Source organism: Pleurodeles waltl, chromosome 9, assembly GCF_031143425.1.
Source record: "Pleurodeles waltl isolate 20211129_DDA chromosome 9, aPleWal1.hap1.20221129, whole genome shotgun sequence".
NCBI classification, from domain to species: domain Eukaryota; kingdom Metazoa; phylum Chordata; class Amphibia; order Caudata; family Salamandridae; genus Pleurodeles; species Pleurodeles waltl.
The window spans coordinates 22,193,802-22,215,654 of record NC_090448.1 but is presented as its reverse complement, the minus strand read 5'-3'; the positions used below and the strand labels follow the sequence as shown (position 1 = coordinate 22,215,654).

Below are 21,853 nucleotides of genomic sequence, written 5' to 3'. Positions count from 1 at the left end.
GCTATCTCACCTTACCACAAATTGATTTACATTTTCTAACAGCTGCTAGTTCATTCTGGCACATTTGGATGTGTCTGTGGATGTGAGTAAACAATTCCTACTACACTGTGGTGCAGCAAATGTACTGTGGGCTGACTATCTAAGTGGGGAGAGATGCCACGCATTAGGTGGCCCTCCTATTGAGGTACATCTCAACACCTCTTACTCGTTCTCACCCTAGCCTCCATCAGAGCTCATTCTAGTCCTTCACTTGAATATTGGTTTCAGATGTTTCCTACATTTAATTATGTCCTGACGCAGACCCTCGCCATTGTCAAAGAGATCGAAACGCCATCAACAACTATAAGACACAGACCTGTCTCTGGAAGAAATAATTTACACAGCATTGAGATTTGAAATGTATTTCTTTTATAGAATGTCAGACTAAGTGTTGTTTTATACACATCTTTTGTTTTAAGTTAATTAATTTTTGGTGTGACCACTGGGGACAAGGAGCATGGTTCAATTGTCTTTTTTATGTATGTGTTATGTTTCTAATTGGGTATTTTTCTTGGATATATTTCTATTTTGATAACCGAAAAGAGGCTGGTCCTGTGATGTCCAGGATGCAGAAAGTCACTATCAAGTTCTGAATTTTTTTTTTGGATTGTTTTTTGGTAATGTGTATACTAGCAGTGCGCTTCTGAGCATCAAGATGATGCTGGAGGGCAATATGCTGGCTGTATACAACTACTGCTAATCAATAACAGCAAGGTCATACAGATGATGGAACTGTGCTATACAACTCCTAGCATAGCGGAATATTGAACATATCATTCAACAATCAGGCAAGCTTCTGATACAATTAAAGTGGCAGTGAAGTTGGCCCTTACATTGTCACTTCCTGTATATTCTTTACTATGAAGCACTTGAGCCCTGCCATGAACGGAAGCTAAAAACCAGGGCTTTAGGGCCAAGCATGTGATATTGGAGCAGAAAACCAGGGATCACTACCATGAAAGGGCTGTTTTATCAATGAATCAGTATTTATATAGCGCTGCATTATCACCCCTGAGGGTATCCAGGCGCTGCTAATCTTGGTCGAACACCCAGCCAGAAAGAAAACCCGAGGGTGAAAGACCAGATGAAAGAGTGGACAGACAGACGGTATCAGTAGGACACGATCGTAGCACACGTGTCACGGTTATTGTTTATGAAAACCTAGAACCTAAGGGTGGTTATTACGTGGTTTGTGAGTGGGCTCTTGCTACCCAGGGGTCTGGTACTCGCTGCCTCTGGAAGGACAGTGAGTAGGGCTCCAAGAGGAACCTCTCCCTGGTTCAGAGATAAGTGAACTTCCTCAAGTGGTGGTCACCAATAGTCAATGGAATTATTTTAAATTTACTGTTGCATACAGAGCCCTTTTGAGGAGGACGTCTTGTCTCTAAACTAATAACATTAAAAACAAAGATATAAGCCGGTTCTGGCCTGTAAGAGTTGAGGTCAGCTGCCAAGTCTTTGAAGACAGTGTGGTGCCTTCAAAGCCCACATCAGTCTTCACTGTACCTCAGTCTTTCCCTTCAGTGATCAGCCCACTCACCTCTCACACTTACTGATTTTAGCATCCAGTAACTCAGCTTTTCAGATATTCACCCAAGGACGTTAGCTCCCTTCAGTCCCAAATACTGAGAAATATGAGCATTTGAAACCAATTCTGCTGTTTCTGCTGTAAATCTCTCCCTTGCTGATAGGGCCTCCTTCTACGTTCAGAAGCTGGGCCTGCAATCTCTCTGTCCTTTTCTGATGTATTAGTGGCCAGGGAGAGGCGATAACGCCTATTTCCAATGTCTCGCTTCATATTTCGTTCTTTAGAAAAGCATCGACTGATTGAAAACATCAGATGAAAAAAATAGTTTCAAGCTGGTGGGTCGCTATAAATTTGTCAAACTTTCTGTGTACACTGCTAAATGAAATTATATGAAAGCCACATGGTCTTTGCAGTACTAATACGGTTGTTCTATTTTTTGGTGCGGCAGGTTTGTAAATGCTGAATTTTAAGGAGGCTGTAGTCACACTCTTACGGATGTCTCGGCACGGAGGGGACCGGTCGCAATGATGATGAGGCCAGAAGACCTCCAGGTGTGGACCTACCTGGTGGCTCTCATCCTCTCAGAGCCTTCTCTGCTTAACGCCAATAATCAAGATGTGGGTGCTGATGGGCCCAATGAACTCTTCAGGGAGATCCCACCAAGGAATGCATCTCATCAGGCCTTTCAGAAACCACTGCAAGCACAGGATGGAGATGTACTACCGAGAACTCAACATTCAAACTCAACTGAGCCAATGTTGGTGGACATTCTGAGTTTAAAAGATGAGAACAGGACAAAACAGGAGACGTTTGTGACACCTAGTGGTTTCAGACTTGGAATCCCTCTTGGTGGGAATCTTCATTCACGGACTGTTACGTCCCCAGCACTCATTCAAGATGGGGTATCTCAACATATGGTACAGGGTAGACCAATTGACAATAACTTCCATGTGGAACTTACAGGGGAAGCTCAGACTTTGACAACAATGTTACAGTATCCTGCCACATTTGGTCAGATGAAACCACCAAATTTAACTAAACCAAGTTCTGAGAACCAAGACACTTTGCCATCTTCAGATGTTATGCCTGCTATGCAAGGTCCACATTCACTCGACCAAAAAAATGAGGGAAAACTAGCTTCAAGCGAGCACAATGGAGACCTAAAAGACAAATCAGTGCTCTTCGGCAACGAAAGACCAATTTTCCAAACATTGGGCGCAACTTCGGAAGAAAGGAATGACTTGGAAATGTTTGCCCATGTGGACAGCAACATGGAAAGAAGTTTGAGTACTGTGAGACCCACTGTGTCCACTGTATCCCTGGTGAGGAGCACAGGAATACTGCTATCAGAAACCAGTCCAGAGCTAGGCATGCGGAGAGACGTACATATGGAAAGCACCAACACCATTGCAGCCATCGACCCAAGGGACAACACTTTGGAAGTGCAGAATCGCTTCCCAAATGTTGAATCGAATGCTTTGGAACCCTCTGTCTCAACTGGGAGCCTTAGGGCCGAGAAGATTTTCATAGATGATAATTTTATTCCATGGAATGATCAAGGAGGCCTGTCACCTGTGTCTGAAAAGTATCTGGCCTCCTACAGGACAACTCAGGGCTATTTAACCATGCAGGAAAGGAGTCAAATCCTTACCAGTCCGGGAAGTAATGAAGTTCTGTCCGTCGACATCAAGAACTTGGCGGATTCACTCCTGGATAAGAGAGATGTAACCGTTAACAACAGTAAATATCTTCCAGAGGAGCCTGGGACAGGACGCGAGGACATCATCAATGCGTATTCTGGAACATTCTTCCCGAAGTCAACAAAGGAGGCCGGTATTTTCACGAGTAGGATACCACCGATCGAATCTTCTCAGGATTCCCTCTGGACAACCACAACCACAAAAGCACCAAAGCACAGCCAGCCAACCTGGTCCACCTGGTTTACCAAGGAGAACCCAAAAGACAGCCTTAGCACATATCAAAGCGGGCACATAAATTTGGAAAGCAGGGCGAATACCTGGACGGAGACGTTGTTTGCTCATCAGCTGAGCACCAGGAAGCCTTTCAGCATCGCAGTGCAAGAGGTGGGTGCTCCTGAAGAACTTGCACAACACGCAACTGGGAAGGTCTCAAACCCTAAAACTCCTACACCAGACATGCACGTGTTCGTCCTTCACCCTCGCGAGACGGCCACCCCGTCTGTTCTCGCCCTCAGTAAAGGTAGGTGCAGAATAAGCCAATGATTTGTTTGCATTTCCCCTGTTGGTGTGAACTGGTCCCTTCATTTGATATGGTTCTGCAGGTGTCCCACTGTGGAATCCACCTTTCTTCTTCCACCTGGTGATTGTGACATTGCTTTATAGTCTTTGAAGTACTCAAGCTGCAGATGACAATGAAAAGGGCGTCAACCCTTGTCGTCCAAGTAGGAAAGGCTGCTAAATATGAAACTCTCATGTAGTAAACACTGTTGGGATAAGGCTCCCACGCAGGAGCCTCTAAGCGCTTCCTTCTGTCATGACAGCAGACTCGAGAGCTTATACATGTCGACAGTTGTAGTAAAAGCATTTTTGCTCTAGTGGTAAAGCAGAGTACATAAAATTCTCAACCGGGCAGGAACACATGCACAGCAGGGGGGCAATAAACATTCATACACGTTGCACATTGTTTTGCCCACAAAGCCCTTGCGAAAACTCAGCAGACGCAAGGCGTAAACTGATGTTGTTTGCCTTTGGGTAAGCCCCATTTTCAAACTGAGAACCCATGGGTTTTCTCAAAGCAGTATTTTCTTTAATATTACTTGATATGAAGTTCTGTATCACTCTGTAGGGTGCTTTTTTGTTTATACAGCACTTTCCTGTAGTGTTTTACGTTGAGCCTAGGCAACACGCATGCTCAGTCTCTCGACATGCTGTAATCTACTTCTGTGAGCTTTCACCACGCCCATCACACGCTCATCACTTTCACTCATTCCTTGGCCTGCCTTTCAAAATTCCTTTGGTTTGTTAGGTAAATGCTTTACGTTTGTCCCACCTTGAGGCTGCGTTTTACTGCCTTGGAGACTGACCCTGTTACATGGATTGTTGTACTATGGGCAATATACCTTTGTGTCAGCGTGGTATTTTTTTCTTTTGCCTCTCTGCTTCATGGTGGTGTGTTATTTCTTCCTCTGGCATCTCACTGTTTTGTGTGCGGTGTTTGCACCTGACAAAGGCTCCAAGCTGGTGGGGGATTCTTAATTATTTATTTATAGCGCACAAACTCTACCAAAAGAATGGAGCGCTTTACGTAAGTACCGGTTAAATATACAGCCCCATTCCTAATTTTTCCAAAGTGTAGCATTTGAAAAATATACAAACTGGTGCCTTTTAAACAGAAAAACACAAGGGAAACCCTCAACGGGGCTCCACATAGCAAGCAGGAGAGACGATACTACAATATTCACTGCACTGGGGAAACTCGCCCCATAATGCTTTGCAGGGCATTACTTTGAAAACACATTGTTGCCCATAACTCAATCAGTGGTAGTCCTAGGACAATGGGACCACCACCAAAATGTTCAGCACAATATGTTCTTTGTGCTGTCCAGCTCATCTTCTGGGTCCCCACACTAAGTTGGGGGGTACCCCCAAATCATAACCTCTTCCACCATTCAATGTATTTTAAGCTCTCTCATGGTTGGAACGTTTGCTTTAATTGTAAGGGACGTGTGTCTAATAATATTCTACCAGGCCTGCTAGGCTACAAAATGTGTAATGCAGTATGCCCACCAGGGGCTGAATATATAGTTACACTTCAATGCTCTCTGCCCTTCTCTTTCCATGTGGTTATCCCCTCCAGGGGCTGAGTATATGGTTACATGACCATGTTTCTTCCAGATGCTATTTTTATTGTGTTGCCCTCTAGGGGGTGATCTGACCATTACAGTCTGATGCCAAGTGTATGGAGGAATGGACAACACACATTTTATTTCTGATAAAGGTTTACGGTGCTGCATGGCTAAATACGTATAAGGTCCCAAAGATAAGACCTATTGGCTATGCCAATGCTCGTTATTTAAATGTTATTTGCAGGGACCCTTGGCGGTGCCCACCCATGACACATGTGCAGAGGCAGTGATTGCCTTCCAATGGTGCAAAGGCTGTTAGATGCTGGTATTGGTTTGTGGTGGTGCTGCTGACAACCACTGCCACATCTGGAAGTAAGTTATTTAGAAACATGTTGATCTTTAGGGGGGAGATTGGTACAGCAGGGGTGATTGGTGGCTGGTACTGCAGAAGAAGGGGGTGTGACATAGCTCACAGACTGTGACAGACAGACTCTTTTCATGTGGTACTCAAAGCCGGGACTAGGTTGTAAACTGAGCCATGGGGTGAATGGTCCATATCAAAGCCAGGCTCACAGATGACTCCGTCTCATCACAGGCGCCATATTCCAGTCCAGTTTTCATTGTACAAACCACTGTAATCTAGCTAGTAAGTCCATTAAAGGGTAAACCAAGACCACATCTCCCATAATGCATCAGGTTGTACAAGGCCTTGCACATGGATTCAGCTAGTAACCTTAAACAAAGTACCAATTTGTGTTAAACAAAGGAGACACTTCTTCAGTCCTTCTCAATGTCTCCTTGAAATGCTCTTTTGTTGAAGTACTGTAAGTGTTTTTTGTTTGTCCTTCGTTTTTTCCTTGCACAATATACTTTAGATCGTTCCTTGGTGACTGATATTTTGGAGGGTGAGGGAAAGCTTCAGTAGTCAACGTGTGGAATTTATAGCAATTACAAATATGTAGCTTTATCCTCATTGTGCCTGTTTCTACGTCAGGTCCTTCCGAAGGGCGGGGCCCTGAGGTGGCCCCTGAGATGGCCCCTGCAGCTACAGGGCCAGTCGTGGCTGCAAGAAGCGGAACTAGTTCCGGGGCATTGGAATATGGGACACCGGTGACGTGGAAGGCACCAGGAAGTGCACAGCGAGGTAACATGGGCGTGGAGAGTTCAAATGTTTTCCCTGCACAAGTTTTGTAAAGTTTTCTTCAAAGTGTTCCAACCTTCACAAATCCGGCAAATACTTAAAGGAAAAAACAGTCTTTAAAATCAAATCTTACAGGAAAAAAATCTCAGCAAAAACACTTTTAGTGGGAACATTTTCACGTAAAAAAACATTTTTGTAATACATTTGATCAATGGTTTTGCAACAATTTTTGAGGTTGTTGAAAGCTGAAAAACTTGACAACCTCAGCTAAGTGGAAAGTCTAACATTTTCTAAGTATTACTAAGTATTCCAAAGCATTACAGGCCACTGCAAAATGTGAATATTGTCCTACCGTGCATATTAAAAAAGGTATTTGAAACCTCATTTACTTTCATATCTCTGTAGATTAATGATTTGAAATGGGCCCTGTGTGTGCATTTTACCAATATCTCTGGTCTCCCAGCACCAGAGAGTTTGAGCCTGCTTTGTGTCTGCTTCCCAGTGGTGGCTGGCGACATTCCACAGAGGTGGGGCGTAAAAGTTGGGATAAGTGTTAGTCACAAGCGAGCAAAGTAAGCAAGCCTGAGTGACATCAGAGAGGTTTGGGGGTGTTCTCCGCTGAAAAATGTTTGGAAAAAATGGGGTGGCAAATGGGTAATGTTTATAGATTGCAGCAGTAACACAAGCAGTCCCTGCCCAGAAGAGTATGGCTACCAGTGGCTGCTAGCTGTGCACTGTGATGGCTACTTCTGTACAAGTGACTGGCCGCTGTACATCTAACTATCGATAATGCAAACTGACTAGAACAGAATTACGATTCTTAATGCATCAGTTGTGCAAGTATTTGTGCAGTGGTCATTGCTGTAATGATGCACAATTCACTATCACCAGTGCAAAATTGCCCAGAACCAACTAAGTGCGGAATTTGCATGGTATGGTCCCTAAATATGTCCGGCACTGCTGTAAGATGTTCTCACTGTCCCCCCTTGCTTTAGCCTCGCCCATCCCCCCTCATAAATTACAAACATCAAGTAGCTTGATGCAGGACGAAAGAGCGCCCACTACCGACCTGGGACGGCGCGACATAGCGGTTGTAAAACGTAGAAAGTGCTTCCTCATAAGCGGATAGTCTGAAAAAGTTATAAAGACCATGGGATACTTCGGGGTTCACTGACAGGAGTTGTGATCAGGGTACCCTGGGTTCTTACACTGGCTCCACTAATCCTGCTTTGGGTGATATATTTTTTTTAATTTTAATTTTAACATTTGCAATAACATAACCAATATAACACATCTGAAGGTCAATATGTGCCTCTATAGACAATTTATGGCGCAAAAAACAACGAAGGCGGATAATCATCTTATATATGAATCAATAGAAAGGTATCATATCGCCACTAAACACAGTGCACAAATTACCGTATCTTGGGACCGCCAGATGTGTACAATGAAGGGAAAGGAAGTGAAAACAACAGAGGAAGGGCGGAGATCAGAATGAAAGTGAATAGAAAAAGAAACAGAGTGTGGATAAGCAGGAAAAAGGGGGGGGGGGGTAAAGGGAACGTTGTAGCTGTCAGATCACCAATATAAATGCAGGTATTTATGGATAGCATGGAAGAAGAACGTAACCATGGCATGATCAATGTGAAGCGCTGGGCAACTGTGTGCTGCTTGCTGCGCGGCTCTCCAAGAAGGAGCGCAGGGGGCCCATATGTCTCTCGGTCGGGAGCCCTCAGGCATAAGCTCCCAGTATAACATTAGTTGTTCTTGACAATACGAAGCATCCTGCAACCATTCACAATACGTCGGGTGATCTGGAGTACAAAACAGCGTCTTCCTCTTCCCGATTCTCACCAACTTCAAAGCGCTTTGAAGCAGTCTGAATGCATGCATGAAGCGCTGTAGACACAAGTGCGCATGTACATCCCTCAGCATTCACCTTATTCTTGTCTGTTCATGCCTAAGGACCGTGGCAGCATCACATATGAAATAAATCCTTTGTAGGTGTGTTTCCTGTTCAGTAATGTAACTCGCTATTCGCACGCCTGATATTCGGTTCGATGAATCCTGATCACTGCTTGTTGTGTTCAATGAAAAGCCGATAAAGTTGCTCATATTTTTTTCAATATGGAAAGTTCAAGTGTGCACGTTTACAGATTAAGGTCCAAGGCTTCTTGATGCAAAATGGGAAACTTAGTAAAGTTGCACCACGTCTCACATAAAGGACAAAATATCCTGACTAAAATCTTTACAGTAAAGCTTTTAGTCAGGATGATATGTCCTTTATCTGCAGCGGCTGCCGCATGTCCAGGGTGGTCAGAGGGGAAACAACTTAAAAAAAATAAAATAAAAAACACTTACCATTTCCATTGCGCCACCTGTCTCCTGCCGCCTCCAGCTGCCTCGCTGCTCTTATGACGCCAGCGCAGGCTCCTAGCAATCCTGGGTCTGCTTAAATGCTAAACATAGCATGAAAGCAGCATCCGGATTGGTCTGAGCAGCTCCGAGTTCCTGGGGTCTGTGCTGTTTCTCCAGCTGGTCTGTGTATAAAGCTAATTTGGAGAAACATAAGTGTGCATGTGTGTTTGGTTGGCCAAACACACATGCGCACTTAGTGCACTCACCCCTTCTCCCACCTCCAGTGGCCCACCCTCACCCTGTACACTCTGCTTGCTGAGCCAGCAGATGAAAAATAACGAAAAATAAAACAATAGCAAGCTATTTTATTTTTCATCTGCTGGCTAACCCAGGTCACTGCAGAGGAGCCACCCATGAGAGGTGGTGCAGCAAATTTTGTGTGAAGCTGCAGTTTTATATAGCTTGAACAATCCAAAGGTTTAAACTTTACAACGAGCACCAGTTTCATCGGAGATGGACACATTCACTTTTAGGCACAGAGAGATTGATTGGTTTGCACAGGATCACAAGATGTTGAGCCTCTGCCGAGACTCGAACCTGGTTCCTCAGCTGGAAAGGCAGCTGCTCTATACTTAGCCACATCGCCTCCTTCCCATTTACAGGCACCACCACAACAGTCAATTTAAATGACACAGTAGATGCCATTATCAAACAAATAAAACCGGCCTGCTCAGTATCAGCAGGCGTTTTTATTTCTTAATGTCTTCTATACTTTGTTTGTTGGTGACTCCGGGGCCCTGAGTGTTACCTTGAAATTAGTGGCTGCTGACAGGCAGTTTCAAAAAACAGATCTGCCAATCCCAGGCAAGGACGGCCTCTGCTTCGCTCCCAGCATGTGCTCCCAGTTTTGGGGCCGCAGGAGGACACACGCTACTTCTCTCCCTTCCACTCATGCGCAGTGCCAATCTTGACACTGCTTCCTTGCTGTCTTAATTCAGCAAAAAGCATGGTAGCAGCGCTGGGATTGGCTGGGGCAGCTGAACCCAGCGCTCTTGAGGAGCCTGGGAGGCTGTGGTTTTGAATTCCCACAACACTAACTTTGTGCAGGTAGGAAAGATCTAAAGTGCGCATGTCGGGTTGACCACTCAAAGGCACCCGTCCAAACCGACATGCGCACTTCACTAAAGACTGCTTCCCTGCTCAGCCAGCAATAAGCTCCACCCCACCCTCACTGAAAGGGACCCAACCCGGCCTGTGCTGCAACTGACATAAGAGCACTGTGGCCAAAACATTAATTTTACATTTCAGTTATGTGGGGGCAGAAAATATAGAGGGGCAACGCTCCAAATCTCCAGTAGAAGGGCCGCCCCTGCACCTCTCATTGGTTTGATATGCCGATTAAAAAAAAAAATACAGATGTCAGATTAGAAATATCCTCAAGGTACCAGTCTGTGGACCTGCCATCACCTCACCAGACCCTACCTTAATTCCTGCATTTCAGATAATCAATCACTGGCCGTCAGAGATTCTCAGGAGAAGATGCAGCCCCGTGGAACCCTTCTATCAAGTCTTGGCGACGACAAACCACTACTGACAGGCGGCTTGAAACTCAACTCTTCGCAGATGCATTTTTATAACTTTGCATGTGCACTCTGTGGCCATTCTCCAGGCGGTAGGGGATGATGACAGAAAATTCCCAGGGAGTGCAGCTGCCATTTGCACTGGTTTTGTGCTATCTGGGCAGTTTGTTATTGTAGAAAGGGCTGCAAACATTTGTGAGACCCCTTTTGTACACTCTTTGCCCGCACGTGAGCGCCTGGCCAATGGAAGGAATCTCTTTCCTCATTTGCACGGGGGCGTGACACGAAGCGCACCATTGGATCCCTTTGGCTGTGCATCAAAGCCATATTACAATTAGCACAATGTTCTCTCTTCTAAAACTTAGGAACTTCTTTTCAAGTCTCTGGCCAAACTAGTGCTTTATTTTTTTATTTTTTTTAAACCCAGGAGGTGAGAGTTTTTTGTAAAGTCACTGTGGGTGCTGTCACATGCTTGGGTTGCTGAATAACGAGACAGCCGAGTCTTGTTTTCTCCTCATGCTTCTTTCTTCCACCACCCTAAATGTCGAGTTTCTTTTTCTCATTCTTAAATGTTCTTCTATCCCTGCTTTTTCACTTAGTCATCATTTTCATATTTTTTTCTCCCTCATTTTTCCTCTCTTTTCCGCCTTTTTCGCTCTTACTCTGCTCATGAAAAGTAAGTCGCGGTCTCCAGAAATGAGTGCTGGTGACCACCACCTACATCTGCCAGAACAGATGTGCCACTGATGAGTCTTCCTTCAGAGGGTACCTAGCTAAAAAGTATTTATTTTATTTTCGGTTTTATAAAGCACAACTCTTGTCCCAGCGGGCAGGTAAGTAATGTACAGAGCTATAGGATGCATGTGAGGTTAGAGACTTGCAGATACATTCATGATAAGTCAGAATGACAATGTAATCCGCTTAATTCATTAGCAGTTCTTCTAATCCCATCCCTCCTGGCTCGTCACTTGTCGGTGACGTGCCAGGCCCGGTGGAGCTGTCTCCTGAGATAAGTCCAGATACTGCGCTCTGAATGTCCCACAGTCGAAGAAGAGGATTGTCAGAGGCCCAGAAAACTTCCAAAGTCAATTGGCGGTAGAAATAGTGAATTTTCAATCATTTGATGATTTTGCGCTAGAAAAGTGCCTCGATCTGGAGAATGAGGTACTAACAGTTGGAAGCTAAAGAGACCGGCCCTGCAGCTGTCCTTCACGAACACCCCCACTCTTCTGATTAGGGAGTCGGGTGCAAGGGGTGGGGCGCGGATGGATCGAGTTCTTACACTAAATTTAAAGAGGTGGGCTCTTCACTTATAGCCCGAGGCCAAGTGAGGCTGAGAGGTGTCCCTTGTACTGTGAGGGTGCACAATGGCCCCCATGGCTGTGCCACCACCTTTGTTTTCTCGGGTCTAGTCATGCATGTGTTTCATGCTGTCACATTATCCGAGGCTGGACTGGCCATACTGTGCATCGGTTAGTTTCCTGGGAGGCTGACACAGTGGAGGGCCAGTTTTGTCACTGGGTGATGGTTTTCCAGCAGTGCTGCAATATCTGCCACCAGTTCCAAAGTCAGGAGACCGGCATAATCCACTCAGCACTCACCTTCGTTTCCTGCCTCCGGGGGCAGCCAGGCTTCACAGGTGCACTCAAGATACCTCTGGTGAATAATGTTCCTGCTGGAGAGAGATTCGTCTAGTGGCAGTTTTGACTCGTCTAAGGTAGCGCAGAGGGTTAATATGCCTGCTGCAAAGAACGTGCACTATGCCAATCACAGAACTGTATTTTATGCGCATAGCTCAGTGGGTTACTGCTTTTGTCACGGAGATCCTTTTGTTACTGTGCAGATCATAAGTTAGAATCATAATCTAGCACAGTGAGCTATGAGCTGCCATCAAAGAGCTGCATGCAAACTGCATGATAAATTTTAGATGGTTGTTTTCCAGGCTTTCACTAGCCTAATATTGCTAAAAATGATTTGTTCAGGTAGAAATACATTCTGATTAGTAAAGTCAACCCTAACCGCTGTGCTACGTTCTGAATCCTGAGTTTGTGCTTCTCAAGTCCACCTTTAATTACGTGCCTCCCAGTATGGATAACATGGATGAATCCTACACCTTGTAGTCCCCTTTATCTTATGTAACATTTCTATACACTGATGTACACACGTTTGATTCATTGTCTCTGTATGTGTGTGTGATGTGAAGTGCTCCGACATCTTCACTGGTATGAGAAGCGCTATAAAACAACTGAAATACATGTGTTAGAGCATGGATACTCAAAGTACGGCCCGGGGGCCGCATGCGGCCCTCCTGACCTTTACATGCGGCCCCCTGGGCAACAGGAGTAAAGGGCTGCTGTTCTCTAGATTCGGCTCTACAAATAAAATATCTTAAATAGAGAATCAATTGTTTATTTTACAGTGCAGATGCTGAAATTTTGCTGTCCTCATATGTGATAATGACAAAAAGGTGGGAAAGAGAAATTAAGCAATTGTCTAGGAACACACAATTTGGAAAAGTGGGAAAGCGGAGATTAATCTCAAGTTTCCTAGTTTCATATTGCTCAATGGAGTCACTAGGCGTATATCCTTCACTTCGCCTACCCATACCAAAAAGCCAATCCCCCTAATCCCCTCGCCTGGCAGCCATTCCTCTGGCATCGATGCGGCCCTCGGGCACATCACAGACCAAACTTTTTGGCCCCTGTGAAAATGTTTGTGAGTACCCATGTGTTAGAGGGACTGTGGAGAGGTGAGAGGCACTGCTTGAAAAGCTAGTACAATTCAATATAGAATCAAAAATGAACTGTAGAATGCACCATTTTTTCCCACTATTTTTAAGTGGGGAGAGCTCCCACAAGCCCCTCCCCCTTGTAGCGGTCAGGCTCGCTCACTACGCACCGTACAGGGATTGGTCTGCTAAAGTTTGCCCGTTTGCTTTGCGTTCCCGGTCTGGCCCGGACGTTATCACAGGAGGAGTGTGTGGGCTGTGAACAGGGTGTTGTGTCCCTGGATCCAAACCTTGCCTCGGCTGCCGTTGTTCTGGTCAATAAAGGTGTATTTAGCGCCTTGCGTACTCTTCAGTGTCACGGTGCAACTTGGCACTTATCTGAACTTGAGATATCACGTCGCCCCCCAACTGTCTGCTAAACCGCGCCATGTTTTGCCCAAATATTAAAGTCCTGTGACTGCAGCAACAAGACGCAATTTTTGTGCAACCCAGAGCTGAAGGACAGGGCCAGTTTTGGGGCAATTAATTAATAGGGTCTCTTTTCCTAAACAATTTTCACTTTTCACACCAAAATAAAGAAAACTTGTTTTTTACCCAAAAAGTACGAATTTGAATTGAGGGAGGAAAAAAGAACAAAAGGGTGAAAATCACAGTGCTAATTGGCTCCATTATGCTACTATCAGCCAGCCATGACCTTTCAGCTGACAGCATCTTGCATTCTGGGGCTTGTAGATCTGTTTTCATGCCATTATGGTTTCAATAGTTCAACAGGCATAGTGATGTTACCGAAAAATCCAGACCTGAACTAGGGCTTCTTTGGTATGGACGGAGATGATGCTAGGACCCCTTCTCTCTCAGAGAGACATTTGTTTTTACCTCTTAGTGCAGGTTTTAAATATAGCGTGGAAGGCGAGTGCTTTACTTGAGCACCAGTTGCTTTACACAAGGTCACATACTTTATCTATAGGCCTGGGGAAATTAAGGGTCTGAATTAGATGTTGGTGGATGGGTTACACTGTCACAACAGTGATGGATATCCCGTCCACCAACATCTAAATCCCATTATTTGCTATGGGATTTAAATTTCGGCAAACGGGATATCCATAACCCCTGTGATGGAGTAACCCGTCCGCCAATATCTAAATCAGGCCCCAAGTGATTTCCCCAGAGTCACAGGATGTTGAGCCAATGCTGAGACTCGAACCTGGTTCCCCGGTTCCACAACCTGCAGGTCTGTCCGTAACGCCCCATTCTGGGTAGAGGGAGGCAGACAGAAGCCACGTGTAAGCTGTGTTGTATGGGCTCGAGGTTCCAACAGGGCTTGACCCTGAGCCTAAGCCAGGCTAAAACTTTAAGCTTAGCTCGATCTTTCAGTGGCTCGCCCACCTCGACTCATTACCACAGTGTGACCCTAACAGAGACGTCAACACCATCACAGATGTTGGATTCATCAGCCCGAACAAAGCCGCCCCTGTAGAGCTGAGACAGTGTGCGACCCCCATCAAAATGGTGAAGACCCTCAGAGGTGTGGAATCAGTGGCCGAAACATACCCCACAGAAATTATGCTGTGAACCTAATAGAGAAATCAAGAGTACTACAGATGTGAGATTCATCTGAGGCTCCAGCCCCTCCAGAAGTGATTCTGTCTGCCACAGTGTGACTCTGCTACAGACCTGAAGACCCCAGAAGCCTGGAACAAAAGCAGATCTGCAGCACTCCTCCTACCTGCAAAACTTGTAGAACTGTGGCCTTAAGCATTGGCAGTAACCCCTGCCAACCTGCTGAAGTCCTCCTGCCTGCGAAACCTGTAGAGTAGGGCTGTTCATCACTGGCGGAAGCCCTTGCAGACCTGCTGAAGTCCTCCTGCCTGCGAAACCTGTAGAACTGTGGACTTGAGCATTGGCCGTAACCCCTGCCAACCTGCTGAAGTCCTCCTGCCTGCGAAACCTGTAGAGCTGGGCTGTTCATCACTGGCGGTAGCCCCTGCAGACCTGCTGAAGTCCTCCTGCCTGCGAAACCTGTAGAGTAGGGCTGTTCATCACTGGCGGTAGTCCCTGCAGACCTGCTGAAGTCCTCCTGCCTGCGAAACCTGTAGAGCTGGGCTGTTCATCACTGGCGGTAGCCCCTGCAGACCTGCTGAAGTCCTCCTGCCTGCAAAACCTGTAGAGCTGGGCTGTTCATCACTGGCGGTAGCCCCTGCAGACCTGCTGAAGTCCTCCTGCCTGCGAAACCTGTAGAGCTGGGCTGTTCATCAATGGCGGTAGCCCCTGCAGACCTGCTGAAGTCCTCCTGCCTGCGAAAGCTGTAGAGCTGGGCTGTTCATCACTGGCGGTAGTCCCTGCAGACCTGCTGAAGTCCTCCTGCCTGAGAAACCTGTAGAACTGTGGACTTGAGCATTGGCAGTAACCTCTGCCAACCTGCTGAAGTCCTCCTGCCTGCGAAACCTGTAGAGCTGGGCAGTTGATCACTGGCGGTAGCCCCTGCAGACCTGCTGAAGTCCTCCTGCCTGCAAAACCTGTAGAGCTGGGCTGTTCATCACTGGCGGTAGCCCCTGCAGACCTGCTGAAGTCCTCCTGCCTGCGAAACCTGTAGAGCTGGGCTGTTCATCAATGGCGGTAGCCCCTGCAGACCTGCTGAAGTCCTCCTACCTGCGAAAGCTGTAGAGCTGGGCTGTTCATCACTGGCGGTAGTCCCTGCAGACCTGCTGAAGTCCTCCTGCCTGCGAAACCTGTAGAACTGTGGACTTGAGCATTGGCAGTAACCTCTGCCAACCTGCTGAAGTCCTCCTGCCTGCGAAACCTGTAGAGCTGGGCTGTTCATCACTGGCGGTAGCCCCTGCAGACATACTCCCCCCTTGCTCCCCATTGCCTTGTCCCTGGGCCTCAGTTCTTCTTGTTCAGACAACTTCCTGTGAAGTCCCCAGAGCCCGCCCCCACACGTCCATCACTTGGATATGTTGGCCTTGCAGTTCAGACGTGACGAAGTAAGTATGAAATACGGAGCTCGGTCCTGCATTTAAACAGATGTGGCCATCAGCTCCCTCGTCCCAGGGGCAACGAAAGCTGCTTTCAATTAGAAGCCCCTGGAAACAGTTCAGAAACTGTGATAATAACAGAGCGCGCGGGACAGCCCGGGGAACGACGGGAAATCGTGCATTAGGAAAATGTATATGAAATAAAACACAGGCAGACCTGTCCTCGTGCCAGGAAAACCCACCCCCGCTTTATTTTCTTCTCGTCGTTTTACAAGTGATGTCTACATTTCACTACTCTGACGAGCGACTAGGTAAGAAACTTGTTAGTAAATTCGGGGAAGTCAAAGACTGAGTTGCAAAAAAAAAAAAAAAAGAAAATATATATAAATAAAACTGTGCTGTGTTTTTGTTCTTGGGCTGGGCAGGCTGTGTATGTGACCTGAGGGAGGGGCAATCTGCAGAAATGGCCCGGAGGCGGGAACGTGGGAACAGAGGAAAGACGCGACAGAGAGGAGTGGATCGGAGAACTGTGGAGGGTGGGCGAGAGAGGTGACGAGGAGAGACAGGCACGAGTGTGAAGGGAGAGAACCAGTGTCTGGGTGGGTACCCAGAGGAGGAGAGTATATGAGAGGACAGGAGAGGAGATGGGAGGGTTTCGGGACCAAGGGAGGGCAGGAAGGAAATGGGAGAGCAGTGGGTTAGCTGATCGTGGGATAGGAGATTGGGGCAGGTGAGGGAAGAAAAGAAGGAGAAAGGTGAGGGGGGAGATAGAGGAAAAAAGGAATCAAGAGGAAGAACATGCAGGGAGAAGAGAAGGGACAGTGCTTAATTTGTTAAAAGAAATAGTGGCAGAGCCCTTCTTAGGGGCGCTGGGAGGGGGGGGGGCGACTGCAGCCTGCACCACACATTGCCCCTGTTACCACCGACAGTACCAACACAACTACTGACCATCACAATCCTACAAGCGAGACAATTCATAATATTACAGGCCCTCAACACTGTAAGAATGGTGTGAGCGCCAGCTAGTGGCCATTTCTTTAATGTCTATTGACATTAAGATGAATATTGACTTAAACACTGGTTTTGTTGTCATTTCAAAATTAGAAAGACAGCGCCATCGTGTGGTGGACTGTCACTAGAGCTGGTGCTGACAATTAAGTGCTGGTGCTGAGCACCGGAAACCACCGGCTCAAATTAAGCAGTGGGATGAAGGAGAGGAGTTGGCGAGGAGAAGGTAAGAGAAAGCATAGGGGAGAGGAAGGGTAGTTTGGGGGTGATATGTAGAGGAGGTGAGGGTGCAGATGGGAAGCGGTATAACAGCTCCTCTAGACGGTCACATTTCTACCAGAAAGTCAAGTCACATGGCCCGAGTCAGACCAGAAAGAAGAGAATAGAAAAACAGGAAAATACTGCTGAATGAATAAAGTTGACGCATAGAAGAAATGCAATACCCCAGTCTCAAAAAACGTACTCTGTGCTGCTCGAGCACAGAAATATGAGACCAAACAAACCTTTGCTTGACTCATGCCATGTCCGGAACTGTGAAACTCTAATCGTGAAATGCGCAAAAGGTCCTGGATAAAATGCTAACTCACAAACCCGGATAAACGCGAACTGAGAGCGTGCAGCTCGAGGTCAAACTTTAAAAGAAGCAATAAACCCTTTCTCCCAGAAGCAGGTTTGTAAATGGTGATCTATGGTGATCTCGTCATGTTGAGGCTTAACACTGGAAATGAATTACCCCAAGGTATTCCCAACCTACACCTTCTCAGGTGAAGGCAAGAGTGCCTGGTGCATTTAGACTACTCACAGGTATAAACCGCTTTGCCCACACCACCCCTGTACTCAGAGCTTTTCACTGCTTCCTGATTGAAGCAAGAAACAGGTTCAAAGACGCCTCCATCAGGCACAAAAGCGTGACGCGTGGGGCCACAGAATACATGGCACGGAAACTGGTCCGTCCAGGTGCTCTTGCTGTGTTTGCAGCACGGTGACCAGGCTCCTATACCCACCTCTGTCCAGGAAACCAGGAACCCACTGGTAGCTGCTGCTGGGACGAGACCCTTGAATAAAGAACCCTGTGAGCTCCACATGACCACCTGACCTCTCATTTGAGACCTTAAGGACCTGATTTAGAAGTTTGTGGATGGATTACTCAGTCACAACAGTGATGGATATTCTGTGTGCCAAAATCTAAATCCCATAGGAAATAATAAGATTTACATTTTGGCGGATGGGATATCCGTCACCGTTGTGATGGAGTAACCCGTCGGCTGAGTTTTAAATCAGGCCCTGAGACGGATTTAAAACATATGACCACCTATAGCGCCCTGAGTCGTCCATGGTGCTAGATTTTCCTACATAAAAGGCGTTTGGCAAATGCAGACTCTTCCACGTATATTTTTTTTATCACACTTTTCTCCATTAATTCTGTTATGTTGTAGAATCATTTATAAATAGATTTTGTAACTTTTTTCATGTTACTTCCTAGACGTGATTTATACTGAAATAAGATATTCTAACTATGATGTGTTTTCATCTGCCTATTCTTATGTAATTTCTTATTATCTTCATTTAAAGTGCTCTGACATGCTTGGATCTGATAAACACCTCACAGAACCACAAAATAAATAAATATATACCTCCATGTCAAGAACTACTGCTTTATTAGAACATGCTGACACAATGGCAGAGCACTCAGAGTGTGGTGGAATTTCTGCCACCAGTGAAATGGAGGATTTCCCCCTGACACCTGCCTTCTATTTCTCAAACTACCATAGGTCAGCACGCTAACTGTCCTAATAGCCTGCCTGGCAAGCCCTCACTCAATTCCAGTTCCTTTGAGGAACCAGTTGTGGCGTGTTGCTGGTGGGGTTGTGGTTCATGCTGCTCCTTTGTGGGACCTGCCACAGCTGGTTGTTGGTGGTGTTGTAGTTTGTGCTGTTATTTTGAGGGACCTTTTGCAGCTGGTTGCTGGTAGAGTTATGGTCCGATGGTTGCTGGTGGTGGTGTGGTTTGTGCTGATCCTTTGAAGGACATGTCTCTGCTGATTGCTGGTGGTGTCGTGGTACGTGTTCATTCTTTGACAGACCTGTCACAGCAGGTTTCAGGTGGTGTTTTGGTTCGTGTTGTTCCTTTGAGGAACCTGTTGCCGCTGGTGGTGTTTTGGTTTGTGCTCTTCCCTTGAGGGATGTGTCACAGCTGGTTGCTGGTGGTGTTGTTGCGGTTTATGCAGTTCCTTTGAGAGACCTGTCACAGTGGGTGGTGTTGTGGTTTGTGCCGTTCCTTTGAGACGGACCAGTGACAGCTGGTTGCTGGTGGTATTGTGGTTTGTGCCATTACTATGAAAGGCACAGGTGGCTGCAGGTGGTGCTGCGGTTCATGCCCTTCCTTTGAGAGGGACCAATGGCATCTGGTTGCTGGTGTTGTGGTTGTGCTGTTCCTTTGAGGGACTAGTCACAGCTGGTTGCTGGTGGTAGTGTAGTTTATACTGTTCCTTTGAAGAATCTGTTGCAGCTGGTTGCTGGTGGTGGTGTGGTTCATGCTGTTTCTTTGTGTGACCTGTCGCAGCTGGTTGCTGGTGGTTTTGAGGTTTGTGCTGTTCCTTTGAGGGAAAGGTCCCAGCTGGTTGCTGGTGACCCTGTGGTTCGCTGGTTGCTGGTGGTGTTGTGGTTTGTGCCATTACTATGAAAGGCACAGGTGGCAGCTGGTTGCAGGTGGTGCTGTGGTTCACTCTCTTCCTTTGAGAGGGACCAATGGCATCTGGTTGCTGGTGTTGTGGTGGTGCTGTTCCTTTGAGGGACAAGTCACAGCTGGTTGCTGGTGGTAGTGTGGTTTATACTGTTCCTTTGAAGAATCGGTCGCAACTGGATGCTGGTGGTGTTGTGGTTCATGCTGTTTCTTTGTGTGACGTGTCGCAGGTGGTTGCTGGTGGTTTTGGGGTTTGTGCTGTTCCTTTGAGGGACATGTCGCAACTGGTTGCTGGTGGAGTTGTGGTTCGCTGGTTGTAGGTGGTGTGCTGGTTCGTGCTGTTCCTTAGAAGGACATGTGGTTGCTGGTGTTGTTGTGGTTTGTTGTGGCATTTTGGGGCTTTCACAGCTTGTTTCTGGTGGTGTTGTGGTTCGTGCTGTTCTTTTGAAGGACCTGTGGCAGGTGGTTGCTGGTGGTGTTGTGGTTTGTGCTGGTTCTTTGAGGGACCTGTGGCAGGTGGTTGTAGGTGGTGGTGTGGTTCATGCTGTTCCTTTGAGGGACCAGTCGAAGATGGTTGATAGTGGTGGTGTGGTTTATGCTGTTCCTTTGAAGGATCTGTCGCAGCTGGTTGCTGGTGGTTTTGTAGTTTGTGTTGTTCCTTTGAGGGGCCGGTCTCACCTGGTTGCTGTTGGAGTTGTGTTGTGTGTTGCATGCATTGCCAGTTATAGCTTTCTTTTCTCCTGAAAAGATCCTGTTGGTGTGCATTGAGTACCGACCAGAGATGGAAACTGCAAGTCCTTACTGGGACGTTGGTACTGGGCCTTGTGGTTTATTGGCTGCCTTAGACAGTTTCTCCAAAGAAGCCCAACTGCAGCTCCCCGTGCAAAACAAGAAAAACAGGAACCTTCATAAAGATAATTGTAAAAACAACAGAAGCCTCTTCTGATGATGAAGATGTTGAACAGATGTCCCTAGCCATGCTTGTGCACAGGACAAGATTTCTGAGGTCAGGGCTGTGAGATGAGGATCTGAAGGGGCAACTGTTGTCCCCACAAGAGAAGGCTGCCCTGCACTGTGGGATCTAGGAAACTGTCTGCCTCTGCCTGTGTGCTCCAGAGCTGGCAGCAGCCCAAAGAAGCAGATTCACGTGGAATGCATTGGCAAGAAGAGGAAAACCAGACCACAAAATGTGATTTATAAAACATTTCTGAAAATTGAGATGTGAATCAATTTGCTGGATATTGGAGAGGGGAGCAAACAGATTTGGAGTTAGTCCAGTGTGGGTTCTGTGCATGACGCACTCATCTCGTAGGCGATGCACCTGTGTTCTTCATGGTAACGTTTGGCATACAAAACGTTCCCCTGGAGAAAGGCTCTAGTTCGGACATGGCTCAGTCACTCCATGGATTTCGATCCATTGTCACTCTATACGATGGATGGCATTTGCTGTTCGGTGCATTGTTCCGGCTAAAACCAAAATTAAGCCTTTAATTCTCACTCACATTTCCATATTTATTAGAATATTGGGCCAATATGGACTTAGAAGTTCTGTAGTACACTGAGGTGAGAGATTCCACTTTGGGCTAAAACAAAATATGGTGAGAGGTTCCATATTGGACAGTGAGGTGAGAGGTTTCCTATGGGACTGAGGTTAGATGTTCTCTATCAGATGGAGGTGCTATGATCCATTTTGGACAGAGGTGAGCTATTGCACATTGGACAGGTGAGATGAGAGGTTCCGTATTGGACTGAGGCAAGGGGTTCTATATTGGACAGATGGGATGAGGTGAGAGGTTCCCTTTTGGACTAAAGTTAGATGTTCTCAATTAGGTGGAGATGCTATGTTTCATATTGGACAGAGGTTCTTTATTCAACAGATAAGATGTACAGCTCTGTATTGGACTGATGAGTTGAGATGAAAGGTTCTGCACAGATGAGGTGAGAGGTTCCATATTGAAGAAAAGAGATGAAGTGAGAGGTTCTGTACT

The 21,853-nt window shown here is 46.5% G+C and overlaps 1 protein-coding gene across 1 annotated transcript in view; it reads left to right on the top strand.

Moving 5' to 3' along the window:
- The window catches only part of PRRT3 (proline rich transmembrane protein 3), a 181,606-nt gene that overhangs the window by 122,425 nt on the left and 37,328 nt on the right, over nt 1-21,853 (top strand). The window contains exons 2-3 of the mRNA XM_069206162.1: nt 2,016-3,787; nt 6,388-6,537. Coding sequence (XP_069062263.1) covers nt 2,092-3,787; nt 6,388-6,537 — 1,846 coding nt within the window. The 5' untranslated portion in view covers nt 2,016-2,091. The remainder of the gene's footprint in view (nt 1-2,015; nt 3,788-6,387; nt 6,538-21,853) is intronic.